The sequence below is a fragment of the Nanorana parkeri genome, unplaced genomic scaffold, assembly GCF_000935625.1.
Source record: "Nanorana parkeri isolate BGI_ZX_2015 unplaced genomic scaffold, ASM93562v1 scaffold181, whole genome shotgun sequence".
Taxonomy (NCBI): Eukaryota; Metazoa; Chordata; class Amphibia; order Anura; family Dicroglossidae; genus Nanorana; species Nanorana parkeri.
Genome location: NW_017306449.1, coordinates 1,890,652 through 1,912,719, shown reverse-complemented (window position 1 = coordinate 1,912,719; position 22,068 = coordinate 1,890,652). Strand labels below are relative to the sequence as shown.

General features: G+C 42.2%; 1 protein-coding gene across 1 annotated transcript in view; it reads right to left on the bottom strand.

The window, feature by feature from the left end:
* Positions 1–7,179: 7,179 nt before the first annotated feature.
* Positions 7,180–22,068, bottom strand: part of KIAA0753 (KIAA0753 ortholog) — a 26,791-nt gene continuing 11,902 nt past the window's right edge. The window contains exons 6-17 of the mRNA XM_018554994.1: positions 21,318–21,539; positions 20,295–20,502; positions 18,621–18,823; positions 16,509–16,666; positions 15,448–15,567; positions 14,481–14,573; positions 12,137–12,206; positions 10,960–11,109; positions 10,092–10,170; positions 9,879–9,999; positions 8,785–8,997; positions 7,180–7,311 (exon numbers count right to left, since the gene is read on the bottom strand). Of these exons, the coding sequence (XP_018410496.1) occupies positions 7,185–7,311; positions 8,785–8,997; positions 9,879–9,999; positions 10,092–10,170; positions 10,960–11,109; positions 12,137–12,206; positions 14,481–14,573; positions 15,448–15,567; positions 16,509–16,666; positions 18,621–18,823; positions 20,295–20,502; positions 21,318–21,539 (1,764 nt within the window). The 3' untranslated portion in view covers positions 7,180–7,184. The remainder of the gene's footprint in view (positions 7,312–8,784; positions 8,998–9,878; positions 10,000–10,091; positions 10,171–10,959; positions 11,110–12,136; positions 12,207–14,480; positions 14,574–15,447; positions 15,568–16,508; positions 16,667–18,620; positions 18,824–20,294; positions 20,503–21,317; positions 21,540–22,068) is intronic.

The window sequence follows — 22,068 nt, the reverse complement described above, 5'->3', positions numbered from 1 at the left end:
AAGCCTTAAAATTGCTTTCGCCCTTGAAGCCGCAAAAAAAGTAAATACCCAAAATTTCCCATAGGGAACACTTTAAACGCTTTTACCGCTCATCAGTTTAGTGCTAACAGTGATTGGCAGCGCTGGAATTATTGCTCTCACTCCGACGTTTGCGGCGATATGTATAGCACAATTGTCATTTTTGCACGTAGGCGCACCGACACGTGTTTGCGTGTGTATGTGTGTGCACATGGGGGGCGGGGGACTTTAAAAAAAATGTTTGCATTTTTTTTCTTATATGTTACTTTCATTTTTATAATTTTTAAACACTTTATTTTTTTTTTACACTAACCCTATTGCTATCACATAGGGGGCAAACAAGCAACCTATGTAATAGCAGATAGGGGGTGACAGGTCCTCTTTATGGAGACATAAAGGGTCTTTCAGACCCCTAATGTCACCTAGGGACCCCAAAGAATCAGAGATCTGCTTCATCTCCTCAGTCACAGTTCTAGGGGCCTCCAGCTATTGTGAAACTACAAATCCCATGAGGCATTGCAAGAGCCTCACAGCCACGACTCAAGAGACGGATTTACTATGGGATCTGTAGTTTCACCACAGATGGGGGCCGGAGTTTGTCCACCCCTGCCCTAGAACAACACAGCTATACATATATAAGCAGGATGTTAATGCCCACCCACCTTGTTGCCACATATGTGCATTATACTGTTTTAAAAGGTGTTACCCATGGATGCACCAATACCGGTTTTTCGGTATCGAGTACTGATAATCATATTTCAATACTTGCCGATACAGAGTACCAATACTACCTCTAGCATGGAGCCGGCTTCGCGGGCAATCAGGAAGCAGGGTGGCATGTCATTACTCGCCACCTGGCTTCTCAAGTGCTCGGGAAGCCGGCTCCATGCTGACTGGCTGGGAAATCAACTTCTCAAGCAATCAGCATTGAGCCGGCTGTTTGGCTGGCTCAATGTTGATTGGCGGGGAAGCTGGCTTCCCAGCCAATCAGCATCAAGCTGGCTTCCCGGTCAATCAGGAAGCTGGGAGGCGGGTCATTACCCTTTACCTCTGATCGGAAGTTATGGTATCGGGGAAGGTAGCAGAGCATTTGGAGTACGAGATTAGTGACAGCTGAGTGTGCAGTCTCTGTATACGTGAGTTCTGTCTCCCAGAGTCTTGTCCGTCAGGTGAATGGGACGCTGTTGATCCATAATTCTGAAAAATTCTGACAGCTGGCACACAAATCAACCTAACAAATAAAAAGCTTTTATGGGTGGTATAATGTACTGTAAAGGCCAGTGGGTAGTCTCTGTTCATTTTTCTTCATATTCAGAACAGTCTGTTCTTTCCCCCGAACGGCCGGCTCAGTGGGTTAATGGGGCGGCTTCCCAGACATAGTTAATGCACACCTTTTTTTTTTTCTCTGATTGGCTACCTACTTGTCTCCGTCGTAACATTATGCTGGGCTACAATTGGTGACATTTTTGACTGGCTGTAAAGTATAAAATAGCACATAGTGAGCTATACTGTCTAAGCTCTGAGGTGTGTCCCCGAAAGCACGCTAAGCATTAGCAGTGGAACTCTGTGAGAAGAACAGAGTCTCCTTGATCTCTCCATTTGTCACATCCACAGCAGCTATTCAAGCAAGGACTGTCAGTCCATTTTGATGCTTTTATATACCGCCTTATTTGTAAGTATATTTTTGTTTACTCTTTTTGTTGAATTGAATCTGTAAACATTTGTAGGGTGAGTGATCAGCCTGAAGCAAATCAGCAAATGAAAATGAGTTTTTCTGAAGACTGTCCGCAATAGTACTAGTTACATATAATCACTGCTGCATTATTGCATATATCTATTAAAGTGCAAATCATGGAAATATTTAAAATGGTTTATTTTCAAAAATGTTTGGGGAAAAAAAAAAAAAGCATATATGTTGCAAAAGGTAAAAGAAGCCTGTTGAGTAGTATAGAACACGCCATTGCTGACTTATTTTTGAAGGTATAAGCTCCAGGATCATCACCCGTATTCTTTCCCTCACTACTTTATGAGTCACCAACCTTCAAAACAATATCATGTGTCTGACATATACTTTATTTTAGAATGACAGTGTCAGAGCTTACACCTTAAAAAACAAGTTAGTTGGCTCCCATAAATCTATTCAGCAGATTCCCTTTACAATCAGATTTCCATGTGAGTTCACTAGTGCAGTGTACACACTAGAAGAATGGATCTGAATCCGTAGTTCAACTGGTGGGTCGTGACCGCGTGTTCAGTGGGTCGCTCCTCAGCCTCCCGACTAGCACAGCACAAACTATGCTGCCCATTGCCGCGTGTCAGCTTGAGGGGGCGGGCACTCGGAGTATGGCCCTGAGGGAGCTCCATCCATATGTGCATTGCTTACAGCTCCCTTGCATGCCCTGTAGAGGTGCCTGGACCAGAGTGACATCACATTCTGGCTCCTGGCACCTCTACAGGGAACACATGGGAGCTGTACAAGCAATACACATATGGATGGAGCAGCATCACAGCACAGCAGCTCACACTGGACCCCAGGCTGAGGATCCACTCCAGTTCTCGTAAGATAGGGAGATTGGGTGGATCTGAAAAAAATACATATATTTTTTGCAATGTGTATATGAGATTGTGTCCATGTGTTGAGTTCTGGTGCGGAAGGTGCATTACGTTGTTATTCATTTGAATGGCGCCCCCCAAATGCAACTCTCGCCCACAGTTCGATCACCTGCACCGGAATATGCGGTACCTTAATGCTGTTTGTTACAGTGTGGTGTGGCTTAGGTTGTGACTTAATGACTAAGGATAAATGTGGGTCCTGAGGTTACACAGCTTGAGATCCACTGATCTAAATTCTTTTTCTGGGTACAATGTTTCTACCAAGCAGTCAACACCTTTAGTAACTGGAACATAACTCATTGATGAAGTAACACACCACATAGATAGAAAGGTGACAATTGTAAAATGACGACAAAGGCACGTTTGTGAAATAAGTTATTTTATAAAACATATAAAATAAATACACGCTTCAAATTATTTTACAAAACAAATCTGTTCCTACACTTTCTTTTTCAATTTAGTATCTTGTGCAAAGATGATCTGAGAATCTTTGACATTTCTTGCGTAAGTCTCAGGATCACATGATTTCTGCATCAGGAGGGCGTAATCTATCCCTGAGCAGTAGCAGGTATGACATACCCAATGTGAAAATCATTTTTTTTTCTGAGCCCTTGGAATGAAGTATTAGTCCCCCTAAAAAATAGAATTTTGTTCTTACTGTAAAATCCTTTTTCACGGAGTCCATTGAGGAATACATACATGAAGAAGATTTCTGAGATGTAGGGTTAATATGCTGCCTTAAGGAGAAATGGACAAAAGGGGAAAAAATTAAAAGCCTTGCACTTTAAGGACATAACCCCTCCCACCTGCCAGTTGCAGCAAGTAGTATTAAGGGAAATGAGGGGAGGGTGCTATGTCCCTCAATGGACTCCAAGAAAAAAAAATCCTATTTTCTATATTGTCCATTGAGGGACACAGCTCTGAAGAATTCTGAGACGCAAAAGTATTCCAAAACCGAGGGGCCGGAACCATAAAAACTAGCCGAACCAGCTCAAAAACTCAAACAGCCACCTAAAGAACTTTTCTGCCAAAACTAGCATAAGAGGAGGAAAAAAACATCAACCTAATAAAATTTAGTGTGAACACAAGACCAAATTGTCGCCTTGCAGTTTGAGAAACAGAAGCTTGATTCTGAAATTCCCAAGAAGTACTATCCGCCTTAGTGAACGAGCAGAAACAGGAAATGGAGGAACCTTATCCTGCAACTCATAAGCTTAAATGACAAACTGATGAATCTGCATATAAATAGCGGATCTAGAAGCTGAACAACCTTCTCTAGGGCCTTCAGGTAAAACAAATAAATAATCTGAACGGTAGCTGTGGTTGGATAGATAAACTCTTAACAGCTCACACAACATCCAAACAATGAAGATACATTTCCTTAGGATGAACAGAAGCTGGACAAAGCGAGGATAAAAACAATGTCTTTGTTTAAATGAAAGGCCAAAACCAACTTGGGTTAAAAGGAAATCTGAGATCTTAAAACAACCTTGTCTTTATGAAGAACCAACTGGGTTCTTTACAAAACAAAGCAGACAACTCAGAAACCCTTTTAGCTGAGGTAAGGGTCACAAGGAAGGCAACCTTTTTGAATAACAAAGACAAAGAAATTACTTGGATTGGTTCAAAAGGGGTTTTTTTGTAGAACAAATTAAACCAAGTTCAAATCCCACAGAGGAAGAAGAGAACTAATAGAAGGAACCACACATGAAAATCCTTGAATTAATGAAAGTACAAATCAAGGAATTAAAAGCAAGAGGACGTTGAAAAAGGATCAACAAGGCAGATATCTGACCCTTAGAGCTAAAAATTGATCTACCCAAAGTTAAAGGAAAGACAACATTTGCAATACAGAAAAAGCATGAAAACCATGGGATGTCAACCACCATGACATGCAATCTGAACATCTTGTCCATTGATAGAGGAGACTTGTCCCACGCGGTAAGAATATTCCTCTGTAAAGTCCTGGAATCGAACTGAGTAAAAGCTACCACTTTAAAAAGGTGGACACCTTCAATCCCAATATTCTCAAGCAGCTTCTCAGAGAGCCGGTAAACTACTAAAAGGTAAACTACTACACAGGTCACTGGAGGATCCACAGCAGGTATAGACTAAAATTTAACAAAATTGCCCCTCATAGGGGAACAGTTCCAACACATTCTCGCTAGGGACCCAGGACCCTTCAGAGTGCTTCCAGTCCACAAAGAGGAATGCCTTGAGTAGTGGCTGTAGTTTAAATATCTTTGCAACTGTAGGAGTTCTGAAGGGCCTCAGGCTGGAGACAGTAGAGCGACTCTTCAAATGCATGGCGGTATGCATTGCATCAATAGGGTCTAAAACTATCCCTTGTAATTCTGTAGTGACAGCAGGAGACTGCAGTGTCCCAAAAACAGACAGACAGACTGTTGGTATTCTGAATCTGAGTCAGAGATGTTCACAAGCAGGAAAAGGTGCTGGGGTGCACTTGCAGCCTCTGCTGTGAATATCTGTGAGAACTTGTGAATCTGGCCACAAAGTCTTCAGTTGCAGTAAATGCCCCTGACATCAGGCAATACGACTCACCCGGAGGAGCTAAAGGAGTCTCTGATGATGCAGACCCTATTAGAGGTGACTACAGTTTCTTTTACTCATTTTTAGTTACTAACAGACTGGTAAGAAAATACTTGCAGTATATCCTCCTAGGACACTCGGTTAAAACTGAGGCATTGAGTGGAGGAGTTTTCCTTGGGCTGGCCTATATTTTTTTGTTTGCCAGTGTTCAATCCTCCTGTAGGCAGCAGTATAACCCAACAGTATCTGAATACTTGAGTCCCTTAATAAACAAGAAACTAATTTATCAGCCTTGTATAAATCCCTTGGTAACTCCAGCAATGAGATCTGATCTGCAACTGATGTCTTAGCTCTTTGCCACTTGCATCTGCAATGGAGTTTTCCTTCCCTGCTGAATTCTTCACTATTACAGATAAAAAAAAAAGGTGATGGACATTGACACTGATGAAGAAGCTAAGAAAAGACTCCAACGTGACAGTCTGAAGTGGGGCACTGATTTGTACAAATTAATAAAAGTGGCAATTGATGAAAAAAATTGCCGTCTGGAGACGGCAACCCGCAGATGCAGCAGTGCCGTCCGTCCGTTTTTTTACTACGGGCGGACGGCAAGAGGTTAATGCCCTGGAGAAATGATACATATTGCTTTTGTATTTGCATTTGCTTTGTCGTGCATTTTTGTAGACTGCCTTCTCTGATCTATGAGGCCACTGAACAGATTAGTGCAATTTATTACAAAAACACATACAAAAATAGTGTAAAAAGGTGCATGGTAAATTGAAAGCTTATGAGGTAGCATTTACAAAGTAGATCATACATAAAAGGTATAAGAATACAAAGTTATAAGACAGCAGATCCAGCATAAAAACCAAGTAAAACAACATCCTTAACAATATTTCACAAGAGGCAAGGCAGGAGAAATGTCAATCGCTCTAAAATGATGAGGCATTTTTCACAGTCAAAAACATGTAAACTGAACCTGCCATGGCACATAAAACTGCATAAAGCAACATCCTGCCCCTGCAAAATAAAAAGAATTTACATATCTAAATATGTAAAAACAAATTTTCACGATTCAACAGAGTCGCTTAAACAAATGTTACCTTAGATCACACATACTTTCAACTGCGCATAGTGCCCAATATCTAAGCTCCAAGTAGAAGCCCTAATGCACCACAATAAACCACAGTTGCTTTAAAGGAGAACTATGAGGTGAGTGATTGTCACTCAGCCTCATAGTTTGAGCCAACGCGTGACAATGAAACTGTCACACATCAGCTCAATAGATGGGGAAGTGAGCAAACACATACCGTCGCTCGCTTCTCGATCATCTCCCTGCACAGCCGTGACTGTCACTCATGGCTCCCTGCAGGGATTCCCCCCCCTACACACTCCGATCTTCCAGCACTGACTGGCGGACCGGACTCTAGAAAGGCAGAGCCAGCTGTGACTCACGCAGGTGGGTGGATCTCGACAGTAATGTCGGGAACCCGTCCCGTCTGCAGCGGTCTCAGTATACCGCGAGCTGTAGCTTGCGATATACTGAGCTTTGGGTCACGGGAGAACGCTAGTTTATGCCCTCCCGTGACCCTTAGGAGAACTATGGGGAAAAACACTGACCCCATAGTTCTCCTTTAAGTGTGCCCTTCCTTTTGTTACCGAGGCACCCGCCTTGGATTGTGAGATTCCAAGAGGAATCTGACTCCTAAGTGCAAGCATAATTGTGGAAGTTTAGCATGGTGTGCACCGGATGCAAAAGGTTTTTTTCCCTCATGGTAGGTTTACCCAGGCAATATATGGTGCATGTACTTAGGCTCTAAAAGACTGGTTCTCTTACCTCCAAGCTGCTCTTTACCCCTAAGGTTGTTCACAAGCCATTACAAGCATCCCAGCTTACAAGAGTGTGCTGGGAGAAACACTTTAATGCTTTAAATTTGCTTTGCAAGGACGGGTACGATTGTACAGATACATTGTAGTGAACCGCCTCTTCAAGACAGTAAATAATGTTAGTGGTTGTTTTCTGCAGGTTCCATAAATTCTGAAGTAAAGACAGCTTCAGCGTAATCATCACAAAATTCATGTAGCTCTGCTGCTACCTCACCCAAGGCGTCATTCATGATCTCTTCTGCCAAGCTGCAAAATAATGAATACATGGAATTTATAGAAGAATGGCATGATTCCATCTAAGTTATTAGTAAATATACATTTTGTGTCCTCAATGTCTTTTTCTATTTTAAAAAGGGAAATATCAGGGGGTCTGTTTAGAGCCCTAACATTACCCCAAAGCCCCTAAAAATAAAGTAAAAAATAAAAAAAAATGAATAAAAAAAATGTAAAAGTTTATAAAAAATAAATTAAAATATTTGAAAAATGTAAATAAAAAAACATTTTCGGACAATTTTTTTATTTCGGTTTTGAAATTTCCATCCCGGTGCACCTCTAGTTTTAATGTACTGTAAACTGAACCTAAAGCCTTCCACTATTCTATAATATTATCATCGTTGGAACAGTATATTTTAGTGTGGTGCTTTTTTTTTTTGTTACAACTTTGATGCAGTTTTTGTTGCAGCAAGCACATTTTCCACTGAAGGACCATGGACCATGCATATCATTTTTTTTCCTGCATAAAAATGCACTGCAAGACATAAAAATGTGCATAAAAATGCATATTAAAAACAGATGAACAACAGAGGTGTGAAAGGTAAACCTTAAGGGCCTGTTCCCACGACGTCCGTTTTGTGTGCTGACCGGCTCCGTACGCTGCTGCACTCAAAATGCATCCCAATGTATCCCTATGTGTTTTATGGGCTACAGTTCTCACGTGCGCAGTCCGTTCAGCTTACGACAGAAAAAATACTGCATGTCACATTTTGTCAGGTCCGCAAACGCGTCAAAAACGCACTGCACTGCAGCTAACATACTGACAGCCCCACTCCAGCAAAAAAAAAACAAAAAAAACTTGAACGCATCAAAAACACGGCCAAAAAGTGGCAAAAACGCACTGCATCAGTCTGCAGATCCGCACCTGATATCATGTGAATAGGCCCTAAGGTGAAGTATGTAAGCTGCTGTTTCCGGTCCTCCTTCTGATAATGCTAGCTGTCTGGCTCCAATACAGTATTTCTCCTGTCAGTGCCTATATGGCTCTGGCACAAACACCACTAGCCAGAGCCAAAGGCAAGGGACATGTAGAGCCACTCATCTATCCGGTAAGTAATCACTGACACCAATGTTCTTTTCATCTGTCTGTAAGAGACATTCTTCTCACTGACCACCAATGTATTTTTTTCTGATTTTTAAAAATTATTCCTATATACACACACAACTTACTGATCACACTAATCTACCACATGCTGTAGATATAATCATTTTTTGGAGGGGTTCCCCAAGATCTGAAAATGATTTCAAGGGTTCCATCATAGCAAAAGGTTTAAAAGGGCTGCTTTACAGTCAAACGTTTAGAAGGAACACGACATAACAGAGTGTTAAACAACTTCATTTTCAAAAATTATCTGATATGGAGGTTCTGTAAATATATGTTTAAGGAAGCTTCTAAACAGCTTTCATGCCAACAACTTACAGGGTCTTACTGCACTGATAACTTACCTCTCTGCAATGTACCATGGGTTGAATGCACCCACTTCCTCATGAGATGTCAGTCGAAGATGCCGGTCAAATGTTTCTGTATAATTCTGAATACTTTGTAGCATTTGATGAGGAACAGATATAGGTATGAGCCCTTTATCATGTGATCCAGGACGTGGAATAAAATGGTGTGGAGAGGAGCGAGATAACTCTTCTTTGTTTATCTGGAGTGAACTACAACATAGAAAACACAAATAAAAGGGGATAATATACTGGATGGAAGATAATATATACAGTTCATTAAAGGGGTTTTCCACATCAACAAAAAGTGGTCCCCTACTTCATGGCAATCCACAACATGTAGGAGCAACAATGGAACTGTTATATTTGTGTTACATATGGTAGAAAAGGGAATGAAGTGACCACTATGCCAATTGGTGATACCCTGGCAGGCCACAGTTGCAGGGGGATGCAGAAAATGTACTGATATCTCACTGCTTTCTGGTCCCCAATACCAATATTTCAGATATAATTGCTGTCATAGTCAACAGTAAGACACTAAACCTCTGTTGTTTAGAAGAAAATGTCTGGCCATTATAATAAATCATACTGGTCATAATAAACTAATTTATGCAAATATTGCAACTATATGCTAAGGAAAAAGCTCTTATAATTGCTCAAGAGGACCACTAGCAGAGGCATTTCTCCCAGAGGCAGCAGAATAACCCTACATATCAGATTTCTTCAAAGCTGTGTCCCTCAATGGATGATAGAGAAAAATGCCTTTCCCCTGAGATCTCGTGAGATATTGCATTTTACAGGTGAGATTTCCCAGGAAGGCACTGGTGATGTAGCCTTCCCAGGATCCATCACCAGTGCCTCATTCAATCAGGAAGTGGAAAAACAGTAATTGTAAGTAAAAGCAATATATGTTCAACTAATGACCACATTTTTCTTTATATCAGCGTGCATGCTTCTGTGATTTTTAGTGAAGGGGGGGTCCACTTTAGGGAATGGAGTTAAGGCTGGCAGCAATTAGTCACTGACAGACTGGAGAACACAGATAACACATATAATACATGAAAGTTGTGTTACTGAAAATATATTTTACTTACTCTCCTTCTACGGGCTTTTCCAGCAAAATTTCCACAACAGGCGTCCGTTGCCCTGTAGCCTTTGTGAACCTAATGGGATGGGGAGAGCTAGGATTCTTGACCGTGTTTGTATGTAATCGTTCTGTAATGAGAGGCCATCTTAATAAAGCAATACATAAATAAAAGGCATGGCAAATATTGTAGTATGTAAAACAAGGAATAAGGAAACTTTACCCTTTTCTTCTTGTGCCCAAAAATCTGGGTCTGAATAGACTATCTTCTGAAACCGCTGACAAACCAATTCTTGGTATTTCTAAAATATGAAGAAACAAAAAAAAAAAACCATCAGACCAGTCACACAGGTATTCTGGTATCTTAAAGGAGAACTATGAGATGAGTGATTTCCACTCACCTCATAGTTCTAGCCGACCTGTGACAATGAGACTGTCACAGGTCGGCTCAGTAGATCGGGAGGTGAGCGAACACATACCAGGTTCGCTCACCTCTCGATCCTGTCATGGCTCTGTGCCGTGACAGGGGAGGGGCTGGATTCCCCTCTCCCCGCTCCGATCTGCCAGCGCTGACTGGCGAAACGGACGGGGGAGGGGGCGGGTACAGCTGGCTCTGCCTCTAGATAGGCAGAGCTAGCCGTCACTCACGCAGCTAGGCGGATCTCGTCATCTTACGTCGGGATCCGCTCCGGCGTCTCAGTATACCGCGAGCTGTAGCTCGCGGTATACTGAGCTTAGGGTAACGGGAGGACGCTAGTTTGTGTCCTCCCGTTACCCTAAGGAGAACTATGGGGAAAAACACTGCCCCCATAGTTCTCCTTTAAGCAAAGTTAGAGACAACAAAATGGTTCTGCTGTATGCACCATAGTATGGAGATGACTTAGTATGACGAAACTAATAATTATGACATGATGACATATTTCATTGTATACTCTTACTATTATTGTCCAGTCTGAATGAAGTAAAATGAGCTTGGAATTTGCTTAGGCAAATCAATGGTAAATATTATGCAACATATTCTGTATATGCTATAAAATGGTTAGTATTTTAACAGCAGTTCCTATAGTTGTAATACGGGTTTAAAATCTTACTTCTATTTCCTCTATTCTCTCAATCATGGCCTCCACGTTGCTATCCTCTTGTGGGAGAATGTTGGTATAATCATTTCTATCAAATGAATCTAGTTCCCGTAGACTTTCATCTCTCTGCTTTTCTGGAAAGGAGTCCTTTTGGCTTTTGGGCTAAAAAACAAAGCAGACATTCTTCAGCATTTAAAAACCATAAGTGGCTAATCTGAGCAGCTAGTGATTAACAGGCATCCCCAAATAACCTCTAAAATATATCGGAAACATATCACAGTGCTAATACTGAAATAAATAGCAATCAGTTAAAATAGTTGAACAGTACACAGCACTAATCCCTAATTAAATAGTAAGCAGGTTAAAAAGTTAAATAGTACATAGGATTAGGGCTGTAGCCAACGATTATTTTCATAAATCGATTATTTGCCCGATTATTTTTTTTTAACTAATCGATTGGTTGCATTAAGAAAAAAAAACCCTCTCTCTCCCTCCTCATAATCGATTAGCCGTTGCAGCCCTACATAGGATATTAAAAAAGCCAAAATACTAATCCCCCATTCACAAATCTGCCATGAGACATTGTAGATACACTGCACGGTGCATTGTGGCAGGGCAGCACATGAGTAGTCCAGAATGGGCTGCCTACAGCATCTAAAACCCACTCAAAGTGGTTAGGTTACCATGCCATGTGATGCAACATACATGCGATGGCTAGGTGTGTTGACGTGCCCTTAAGAAATAACGCACCTAACATTGCAACATGCTTTATTGCATGCACTCGCTCATCACAGAGATGTGAAAGAGGGCTACATGCCTTTAAACTGCATAATAAAATCACCATTAATATGTATTCATAATAGCGTCACTTCATTCAACCAGAAAGTGACAGCGTTGTTAATGATTAGTTGCCATCCTGCAATTATATATTTCACTGTCTCAAGTATAGGAATCCACAAGGATATGCAAACATTTTTTAGATGCAAAAACTGTATCTAGATGTTTGCCTGGCATTCAGCTTTAAAGTTCACCTTTCAGTTTTGTAACACAAACACAGTATTCTCTATAGCAATTATTTTATTTCAGTGGGATAAGTTCATCCCATCAGTACTGTAAATCCCCTCTCAAAGAAATGTCTTAAGGTAACTGTATAATGAATTTTAATGTTTACTCCATTTCTAGATTTTACCTGTTGTCTTGATGCATTCCTTTTTGCAAAATCGTCATCTACCAGATCCTTTACTGCATGAACCTCTTCCCTTTATTAAAAAAAACAAAACAAAAGTATGCTGACTCCATCACAACATACACGTCCTGCCAAGCACACTGTTCAGTAATAAGCTACCCCATACTCCCAAGTGGCGACCGAGATCTTAAAGCAGATCCTCCACCTCAGTGGCAAGGTCCACTAATTGAAGCTGTATCCCCTCGCCATCCCTAAAATACTGCAAAAAAGTACCCGGGAGGGGGGATAGCTAGGTAATTTATTATTGTTTTTTTTTTTAAAGTGCAGACAATTTATGCAGCGATTTACATACTGTCCATGCCCTTGAGGACGTAATCTAAAGGTGCCCATACACTGCACGATTCTCATACGAGAATCGCGGGAAATCCCGCGATCGTACTATAATCGTGCAGTGTATGGAAGGCATGTGACCGTTTCTACTGTACGGTCGCACGTCTTCCGTCAAACCAGCATGCTAGAAAACCCGCCGGGAATCGTACGATTCTCGGCGAGTTAGTGGCCTGCTGGTTCGACAACTGCCGAATGGGCCGGTGTGCGCACGCGCACACTGCCCGTTTGCAGTCATCGCAAGCCCGCCCCTCATTGCAGTCAGGGGGGCAGGCTTGCGATGATTGCAAGTACGATCTGCCTGTCCAAGATGGGCAGATTGTACGTTTTTTTAAAGTACTTTACAACCCTCGCAAGACAAAAAAGTCTTGCGAGGGTTGTAAAGTGCATGGGCACCTTAAAGGTCCCTATTACACATGCATACAGGGACGAGTTAAACAGGAGCCAATTAAATAACGTGAAGATGACTCTGTTCAGAACTCCTTACAACTACCATACTCCCAAAGGGTGTACTTTAAAGGGTCAATCCACTGAAAATGTATATTTCTTTTTTTTTATATAGTTGCTGGCATTAAAACAATTAACAACGTTCTTACATCTCTCGGAGACCCTGTTGGTGATATCTTTAATATCTCTGTGGTTATTTTGCTGGGTCTGCACACCAATCTCCCTTTTGACATTTTTTTTAAAATTTATATTATGGAGAATGCAATAGAAGGAATTTGGGTGAAAATACTCAATACTTCCAGTTGAGAGAGTGAACAATGTGGAATTATGGCAGGAAGATCTCACAAGTTGAAATATCCAAGACATATATGTCACCAAGAATTGATTTGGGCAAAATGGCTGCACCAATAATAAAAATAACACTTTCAAATTGACTTTTAAATGGTGGCCAGACACAGTTGATGCAGGAATCAGAAAAAAAAAAATGTGGGCTGTAGGTAATTTTAAAGGTGAACTATGGGGTTAGGGCTTTTCCCCATAGTTCTCCTAAGGGTAACGGGAGGACACAAACTAGCGTCCTCCCGTCATCCAAAGCTCAGTATACCGTGAGCTACAGCTTGCGGTATACTGAGACGCCGCAGCCGGAACCCGACAATTCTGTCTGGATCCACCCAGCTGCGTGAGTGACAGTTGGCTCTGCCTATCTAGTTCCTCCACTCAGCGCTCCTCCACTCGGCACTCAGGAGGATCGGACAGGGGAGGAAATCCCTGCAGGGAGCCGTGACAGTCACGGCTCTCTGCACGGATAAATCGAGAAGCCGGTATGTGTTCGCTCACTTCCTGATCAACTGAGCCGACCTGTGACAGTTTAATTGTCATAGGTCGACTTAGATTATGAGGCTGAGTGAAAATCACTTGCCTTATAATTCTCCTTTAATTTCATTTCGAATAGATTTAGGAAGGGTTAAAACTCTCTCAGGTTTTTATAGTCCTGTCCCTACTGGGGAGATTTCCCTGATGATCAGGACATGAATGGAGTGAATCCTCAAATCTTGACAAAGGCGCAATGTTTTTATTGCTGTGCCCCCACTTGAGAGGTCATCACTCTTGGGGCTTATTCACATTCCCTTGCAAGCTAAAACATTCAGTTTTAGTGTGTGGGCAATGTACACCTCATTCAGGTGTGGTGTGCTGCGCTGTAGTGTGGTGACCTGTATTGCAATCCAGTGCGCGGCAAAAAAATTTTTTGCATTTTTCCAGAACTGCGTTGTGGTGTTTTCTATGTGCTCTAGTGGTGACTGGCATTCTTTAGTTGCTGAAAAACACCAGTCACTGCTTATGGTGTAAATGAGCCCTTACAGTCCCAGTAACTACCAGTCAAAGGGAGATAGAGCACTGTAAATTTTCCCAACAGGGTCCAGAACAGAAATATACCCGTTTCCTTTCCTTAGCCACCTCGTTTTCAGCATATCATTGTTGTTAAGCTTCAGGCAATAATTTTATACCTTCTTACCTAAGATCCTGCGCATCGGCTATTGCTTTTCTGTATAGATCATCAATCTGATGCACCCTTTTTGCCATTTCAGAATCAAACCAAGCCAACCTCCTAAGAAACAGCAAATACATATAATGAACAGACTCTCATCAACTCAAATGGAAATGTGCTACATACGTTTAGAATATTAATTGTGCCCAAGCTGTACCCTGAAAAATGTGTACCTTGTGTCTGAAATTCCTCCTAAAAAATAAAAGTACTTCTGCATGAAGGTGTCTAGGCACTTCTGTGCCTACCGCCTCATAGCTGTATATCTGCTGTGAGACCTTAAACTGCTGCCTCTGAATGCTGGTCTCAGGAGATTTGGTGTGTTGTTAACTGCTAGGCTTACTAGAGCCTTTCTGATGAAGACCCCATGCTGAACAAGACATGTTAAGTCAGTAATGGGGAAAGATCAGCCTCAAGGAGACCACAGGCAATATTGGTTTCTTGTCCTTTGCCCTGTCTGCCTTTTTGGTCACAGCTTTAAAAAGGAGAACTATGAGGCGAGTGCTTTTCACTCACCTCATAGTTCTAGCCGACCTGTGACAATGAGACTATCACAGGTCGGCTCAGTAGATCGGGAGGTGAGCGAACACATACCGGCGTTCGATCACCTCTCGATCCTGTCACGGCAGAGGCTGGATTCCCCCCTCCGCCAGCGCTGACTGGCGGAACGGACGGGGGAGGGTACAGCTGGCTCTGCCTCTAGATAGGCAGAGCCAGCTGTCAGTCACGCAGCTGGGCGAATCCAGACACAATTGTCGGGATCCGCTTCAGCTGCGGCGTCTCAGTATACCGCGAGCAGCAGCTCGCGGTATACTGAGCCTAGGGTGACGGGAGGACGCTAGTTTGTGTCCTCCCGTTACCCTAAGGAGAACTATGGGGGAAAGCCTTAACCCCATAGTTCTCCTTTAAGAATTCAGTTTCTCTTTAAATATATCACCTTGAAGCTTCTTTTGTCACGTCTTCCTTTTCAGTTTCATTTTCCTTCAGTGAGTCGATTTCATTGCATAATCGAGATGGAGAGTCATCCAGTCTTTTCTTTTCTCTGTTCCAGTTGACTCTAGTTGGGCAGTGTAAAATTAAAAGGGTGATTTACTGATGTTATAACTTTATTCAAAATTAAACTGCCACAAAACACTATTCAACTATTTAACATAATGTTATAAATTATAATGGGGGACAGCAGTAGAGAAACAATGTTTGTAAAATTCTTATTTTTGATTATGGTCTAATTTATTAACAGAGTGGATTTAATTCTCAACCTTGAAATGTAATAAAAAAAAAAAAAAAAATGGCCTGGAGGGATTATTATTATTATACAGGATTTATATAACGCCAACAGTTTGTGCAGCGCTTTACAATATAAGGACGATATTACAATCACAATACAATTCAAGACAAGATGGTAAGGAGAGCCCTGCCCGTGAAGGCTTGCAATCGAAAAGGGAGGGGCAAGCGATACATGAGGAGGTAGCTGTGTGGTGGTGAATTGTTTGAGAACGTGATGGTTAAGTGGTTAAGGCAAGGTGGGATTAATAGGGGAATAATATTATTAATAGGGGTTAAATATATATATATAATTTTTTTTTCTGGATCCCTATTATGACTCTCTCGCAGAGGACAAAGTGTCTAATAAGCCAAAAAAGCAAAATTATTAAAAGGTGAACTCTGAGCACAAAAATAAAAAACCTTTCATGTAAACATGCTCATCAATTGCCCCAAAGGCTATTAATCCACTTTGTTGCACCAAATTCCTTTGCAAACTCAGGTATTACTGTGTACTGTGCTGTACATAACCATGTACAGTGCTGTACATAGGAGGGACCCAGCAGGTGCCACCCACTTCAGACTGCCTGCAGAAAGCTACAGGAGGGGAGGAGAGAGAGCAGCAGTGACCTGTCTTTATAACAGGAAGCTCCTGCACAGAGGCAAAGTGTCACACTGGATTACTGCCCAGATCTGGAAGAATTACACACACAATTCCAGTGGTTAGTGGTGTACCTTTTTAGAGAGGCTGGTGGGGATGTTGGGTTCGGAGGCACCCATGGAGTTCTCTTCTCTTTGATGACAGGACGGTTCTCCTTTAGCTTGAATGCCACAGTTTTCTCCTGGAAGTGTGCATGCCGAGAGGGCTCCATCTTTCGAGGCAGTCGGATTCCCTACAACGTAGCATAAGCGAACACTTTGCATCATAAAAACTGTATTCCCCTGTGTGCTAATCAAGCCTGAATTAATGTTCAGTTGCAAATGCTTTCTGTCTATTAAGGAAAATTACCACAAACATCATACACTGGGGACATTTATCAGGCCGTGTATTTGAGCTCCCTGCGTCTGTAGTCCTGAGCAGCATACTGCAACACATTTGCAGAGTTCCGAGATAGATTTATTACTAACAAGAAGATTTTCACTCTAAAACAGACCCATAATTAAGAAGTAGTCGAGGGCAGGATTCATTCTATTGCAGTGATACTTCAGAGCAGCAAAGGGAAGAATTTATGTCATGGAAGTCATGGAAGTAACCTTGTAATGAATTTGTCTCAGGATCTGTCTCACTTCCCCTGGTTATCATTGCCTTGCTGTGGTACAGAATTGATGTGTTTTACCTCCAATGTGTTTTACCTACATATGTAACCAGTAGAGAAGACCAATTGAAAACTGTAAAACAATAGTTACCAATATGACTATATAGAAGATTTTTTAAGAGTATAAATGTTAGGAACATTTGCTATTACAATTAATCATATGGTAATATAAGGAGAACCAGTCAATGATTGGGCAATTGCTACCCTTGCCAACTGTCCAATGTGTATTTAAACAAGGTTCAGATGGCTAACTTCAGGTGACCTCTGACTCCTTGATACAAGCTGAAGAGTCCGGCTCAAGCAGGGGAAGTACCACAAGTTCCCATTAGACTATTATTCCTTCTGCCTTTGGAGACACTAGATTCCTGGACCCAGGCTCTACAAGGGATCTTCTTTCCAAATCAACATTAAGCACAACCGCCTCCCATTACTAAGGTCAACTCCATCAATAAACAGTCAAATGCCAGAACCTGAGTGGGCAGCAGACATTCTTGGCATGTAACAGTAAAATGGCAGGGTAGTTGGGCCCAGTAATGAAAGAGGTGGAGCTTAATCTAAAATACGAAATGAACAAAGCTCAGGACAAAGATTGATTTGAAGACATGTATGATTAGATGCTGCACTTCAGCACCATTGTTACATTAGACAATACTAGGCAATGCCAATCACCATCTGAAGTAAAACAAAATTGCAACAATAGCCCAAATACTGGTACGTACCTCATTGATTTTAATATATATTTTTTTTTAAATGTATATTGCCTAGGCACATGTTTTATACCAATTCTAAGATGAAAATAAGATAGAACTATAGCTCTATGTGTCCCCTCCATCCTGTTATTCAAAAAGTATACTTCCCATAGGATACAGAGCTACATACTGTAATGTGGTGGGCACTGCCAGAGGTGCCAAGACAGAATAAAGTACTCACTCCGGGGGAATACAATAGGGTAATTTTCACTAAAACATAGATGCATAGCTTACAGCTCCCTCACATATCCTGCAGAGGTGCCTGGACCGGAGTGATGTCACATTCTGGCTGCTGCCACCGCCACAGGGTGTGCAAGGGAGCTGTACAAGCAATGCACATATGGATGAAGCTCCGTTACAGCACAGAAGCCCACACTGGACCCCACTCCAGTTCTCGTAAGGTAGGGAGACTGGGTGGAACTTAAAAAAAAGAAAAAGAAAGGAAAACATTTTTTTGGAGTGTGTGAGATTGTGTCTGTAGTTGTGTGTGTCTGTCGGTGTTTTTGAGGGCCCGTTCACACTAGTACAATGCGATAATCGAACAGTCCTCTGTCAATAACGCACTGTACCACACAACCTACTATGCGTTTTGGTGCATTTGAATGGCACCCCAAACGCACCTCCCACCCACAATTTACTCACTCACACCGGAACACAATGCAGTGCGTACCATTGCAGTGCGACTTGGGTCACGACTTAATGACCAGGCACAAATGTCGGTCCTGAGGTTACACAGGTTGAGAACCACTGTTCTAGAGGGATATTGGCTTAGGAGGACATACCTGAGGTCTTTGACGAATCAAAATACCCTTGTTCCTGTTCTGTCCAGCCCCTCCCCTAGGCACACGATTCAGATGACCAGAATGAATTAATGTTTCTATAGCAGACCGAAGTACTGTTTGCCTTTCTTGTGGCAATGTCTCTTGTGCAGTCCCTGGTTCAGGTTCAGTTTGTGTGGCAGCACTTAGTGACTCTGGGGGTTCATCTACATAATACAAGCGCACACATTAGTTCAATAAAAGTATGAAATAATTAACATGCCAAGAGATATGAGAAAAAAATTACAAGTGTAAAAGGACAAAAGTATGCTTAGAGGGTAGACTGTGAACAATTACTTTAAGAGTATACTGTCAAGTTTTATTTGTGTGTTGTGCCATATTCACATGCTGCTACGTCCTACACAGATTTCTAAGTTTTCTGTCAAGTGACCAGATGTATGTAAGAAAACCGGCTAGCTAGAGAATACTGAATCATTGTGTCTAAGCAGGCCAGTCAGTGAAAGAAGAAGAAATAGTAAACCATGAAGTATTCCTAAATAGCAAGCACAGCCTTTATCTGTAATAGGAAAATATGGTGGCTCTCCCTATACAAGGCATATACAAGGCAGTGCAATGATATTGCTTTTGGCCAGTGCTAGATGCTGCAGTACCCTAACTGTATTACCCTGCGCTCCAGCATTGCTAACAACACAACTAAAGGTCCTTCCATCCATGTGTGATTAGCAATACATTTTCTATCATAATGTTATCTCTCACACCAGCAGTAAAACAGATCGGCCATAGGTCACGTTTCGGAATGCTTAGTGCTGCAGGATGGAGGTGGTCTGCTTTAAGTCTGTACATAGTTCCCTGGTTCCTAATTCACCTTATATCTCCATAAAGTTTCAGTTGCATGACAATCCTTGAAAGCTGTTAGTTTTTAAACCAACTCTGTTTAAAGGAGAACTATGAGGTGAGTGCTTTTCACTCACCTCATAGTTCTAGCTGACCAGCGACAATGAGACTGTCACAGGTCGGCTCAGTAGATAGGGAGGTGAGTGAACACATACCGGGTTCGCTCACCTCTCGATCTGCCGTGACAGGGGAGGGGCTGGATTCCCCTCTCCCCGCTCCGCCAGCGCTGACTGGCGGGTACAGCTGGCTCTGCCTCTAGATAGGCAGAGCCAGCTGTCACTCCCGCAGCTGGGCGGATCTCGACATCAATGTCGGGATCCGCTCCGGCGTCTCAGTATACCGCGAGCTGTAGCTCGCGGTTACTGAGCCTAGGGTGACGGGAGGACGCTAGTTTGTGTCCTCCCGTTATCCTAAGGAAAACTATGGGGAAAAGCCCTGACCCCATAGTTCTCCTTTAAAGGAATCCTCTACTTAGAGAAATAAGTATGCTGCCAATGCTGGCCGCCTTAATATCCTTGCTGTCTGGATTGAACCAATGGTGAACATACATACAATGTATGTAACATGTATGAACATACAATGTACTTACACTGATCTAGTGTGCAGCCAGTAAAGTCAGAAGTCCACGTTGACACACTTATTCCAGGCCATTTAATAAGAAGATCAGCACAACCCCTAAGGAGCTAGCATTTTCAGGAGAGATACGCAAATGAAGCCTACATGCTGCTCTTAACACAAGTTACCTTAAAGTTGGAATATCTGTTGAAGGATAAATGTGCTTACCAACTAGAAGCCGCCTGTTTACACGTTTCTGATTCTCCTCTGGTGGCAATTTCTGCTTGAGGACAGGTGGGGGACCACAGCCCCTTCTAGTAGGTGATCTGGTATCATTAGTGCTCTTCCTGGTGTGCGGTGATCTAGCTGCTGCAGAATTTGGGGATACCTTCCTTGCTTGAGAAGATATTTTATCTTTAAGAAGTAAATCTAAATTCTAGACACACAACAATGTAGGAAATATATGAGATGAATACCGAGACCCCAAATTACAACTACATTGGATACATCACCACAAACCATATTACGAAGAAATTAAGTGCTATGGACTCATGTAGGATAACCATTTCCAACAAAACTACAGTAGCTTACATTATCAGGCTTTATTCTAAAGTAGCAATGCTGGACATCTAAAATTGTCTCAGGTAGCCCAAACCCATAACAATGTTGCATGTTAGATTTAAAGGATGAGACTACTTTTACTGCTTACCCATTATTCTTAGTTGTTCCAGCCCTGCTTAAAAAGCCAGTTTCAAAGTATCTGCTTTGTGATAAAGCAAAGGTCCAGACTGAAGGACTTCAGCCAGGAAGTAGTTTGTTTTACATCGTCTTTTCCTGGAGCAGCTTCTTCTGGCCACTGCTAGAGGGAGCTGAATGAAGAACAAGAAAATGACTGATTATTTTTCCCAATACAAAGTTGTTTTTTTCAGCTTCAGCATCCTCTAGCAGTGACCAGGACCAAATTCTGCAGAAAAAAAAGATATAAACAAACTACTTCCTGAATAGACTCACCACAGGCTCAATTCACAAAGCTAACACACCAGGGTTAATAACCCAGAAGTGAACAACTGATATGTACATGGTTGTTCCAGGTCAGTGGCTCACCAAGTAGTGAAGGTAAGGATAGATGACAGCCCCAGAACTGTCACCTTCAAAAACAAGTTTGAATAGCAGACATCATTTTTCTATCTAGTCACTTTCATTTTAGAGACAGTAGTAGTATCACATGCCTGATATAATCATACAGCATACCTCAGCTTGTTGGAGAATTGAAATGATCATTTTGGAGGCAGCCGGGTCCCCTTCATTCTCCAGCTTTGCAGTACACAGGGAAAGCTGGCGGATGAGATGGCCAAGCTCTTTGTAGAGAGAGGGTATCTGCTGCTCGCCACGTTCATTCAGCTGAGTGATGAACATCTGTAGAGCACGTATGGTTCCTCGGTGAACTGCTGCCAATCTAGACACGGTTCGGGACTGACAAACATAACTATTAGCACCAACAAAAAATACAACATTAAATCACAAAAAATGTAACTATTCAGGGAAGCTCAGTGGCTAATACAACCTAAAGGTGCCCACACACTGCACGATTCTCGTACGAGAATCGCGGGAAATCCCGCGATCGTACGAGAATCGTGCAGTGTGAATGAAGACGTGCGACCGTTTCTACTGTACGGTCGCACGTCTTTTGTCTAAGGAGCATGCTAGAAAACCAGCAGGAAATTTTGAACGGTGCTCGGAAGACAAATGCCGAACGGGTCGGTGTGCGCACGCTGCCCGTTCAGCATTGCGGTCATCGCAAGCCCGCCCCTCAGGGGGGCGGGCTTGCGATGATCGCAAGTATGATCTGCCTGTCCAAGATGGGCAGATTGTACGTTTTTTTAATTACTTTACAACCATCTCAAGACTAAGGTCTTGCGATGGTTGTAAAGTGTATGGCCACCTTTATAGTGTTGAGGTTCTAAAATACCCACCAGGGATCTGCAGGCCATATATGCTTTAT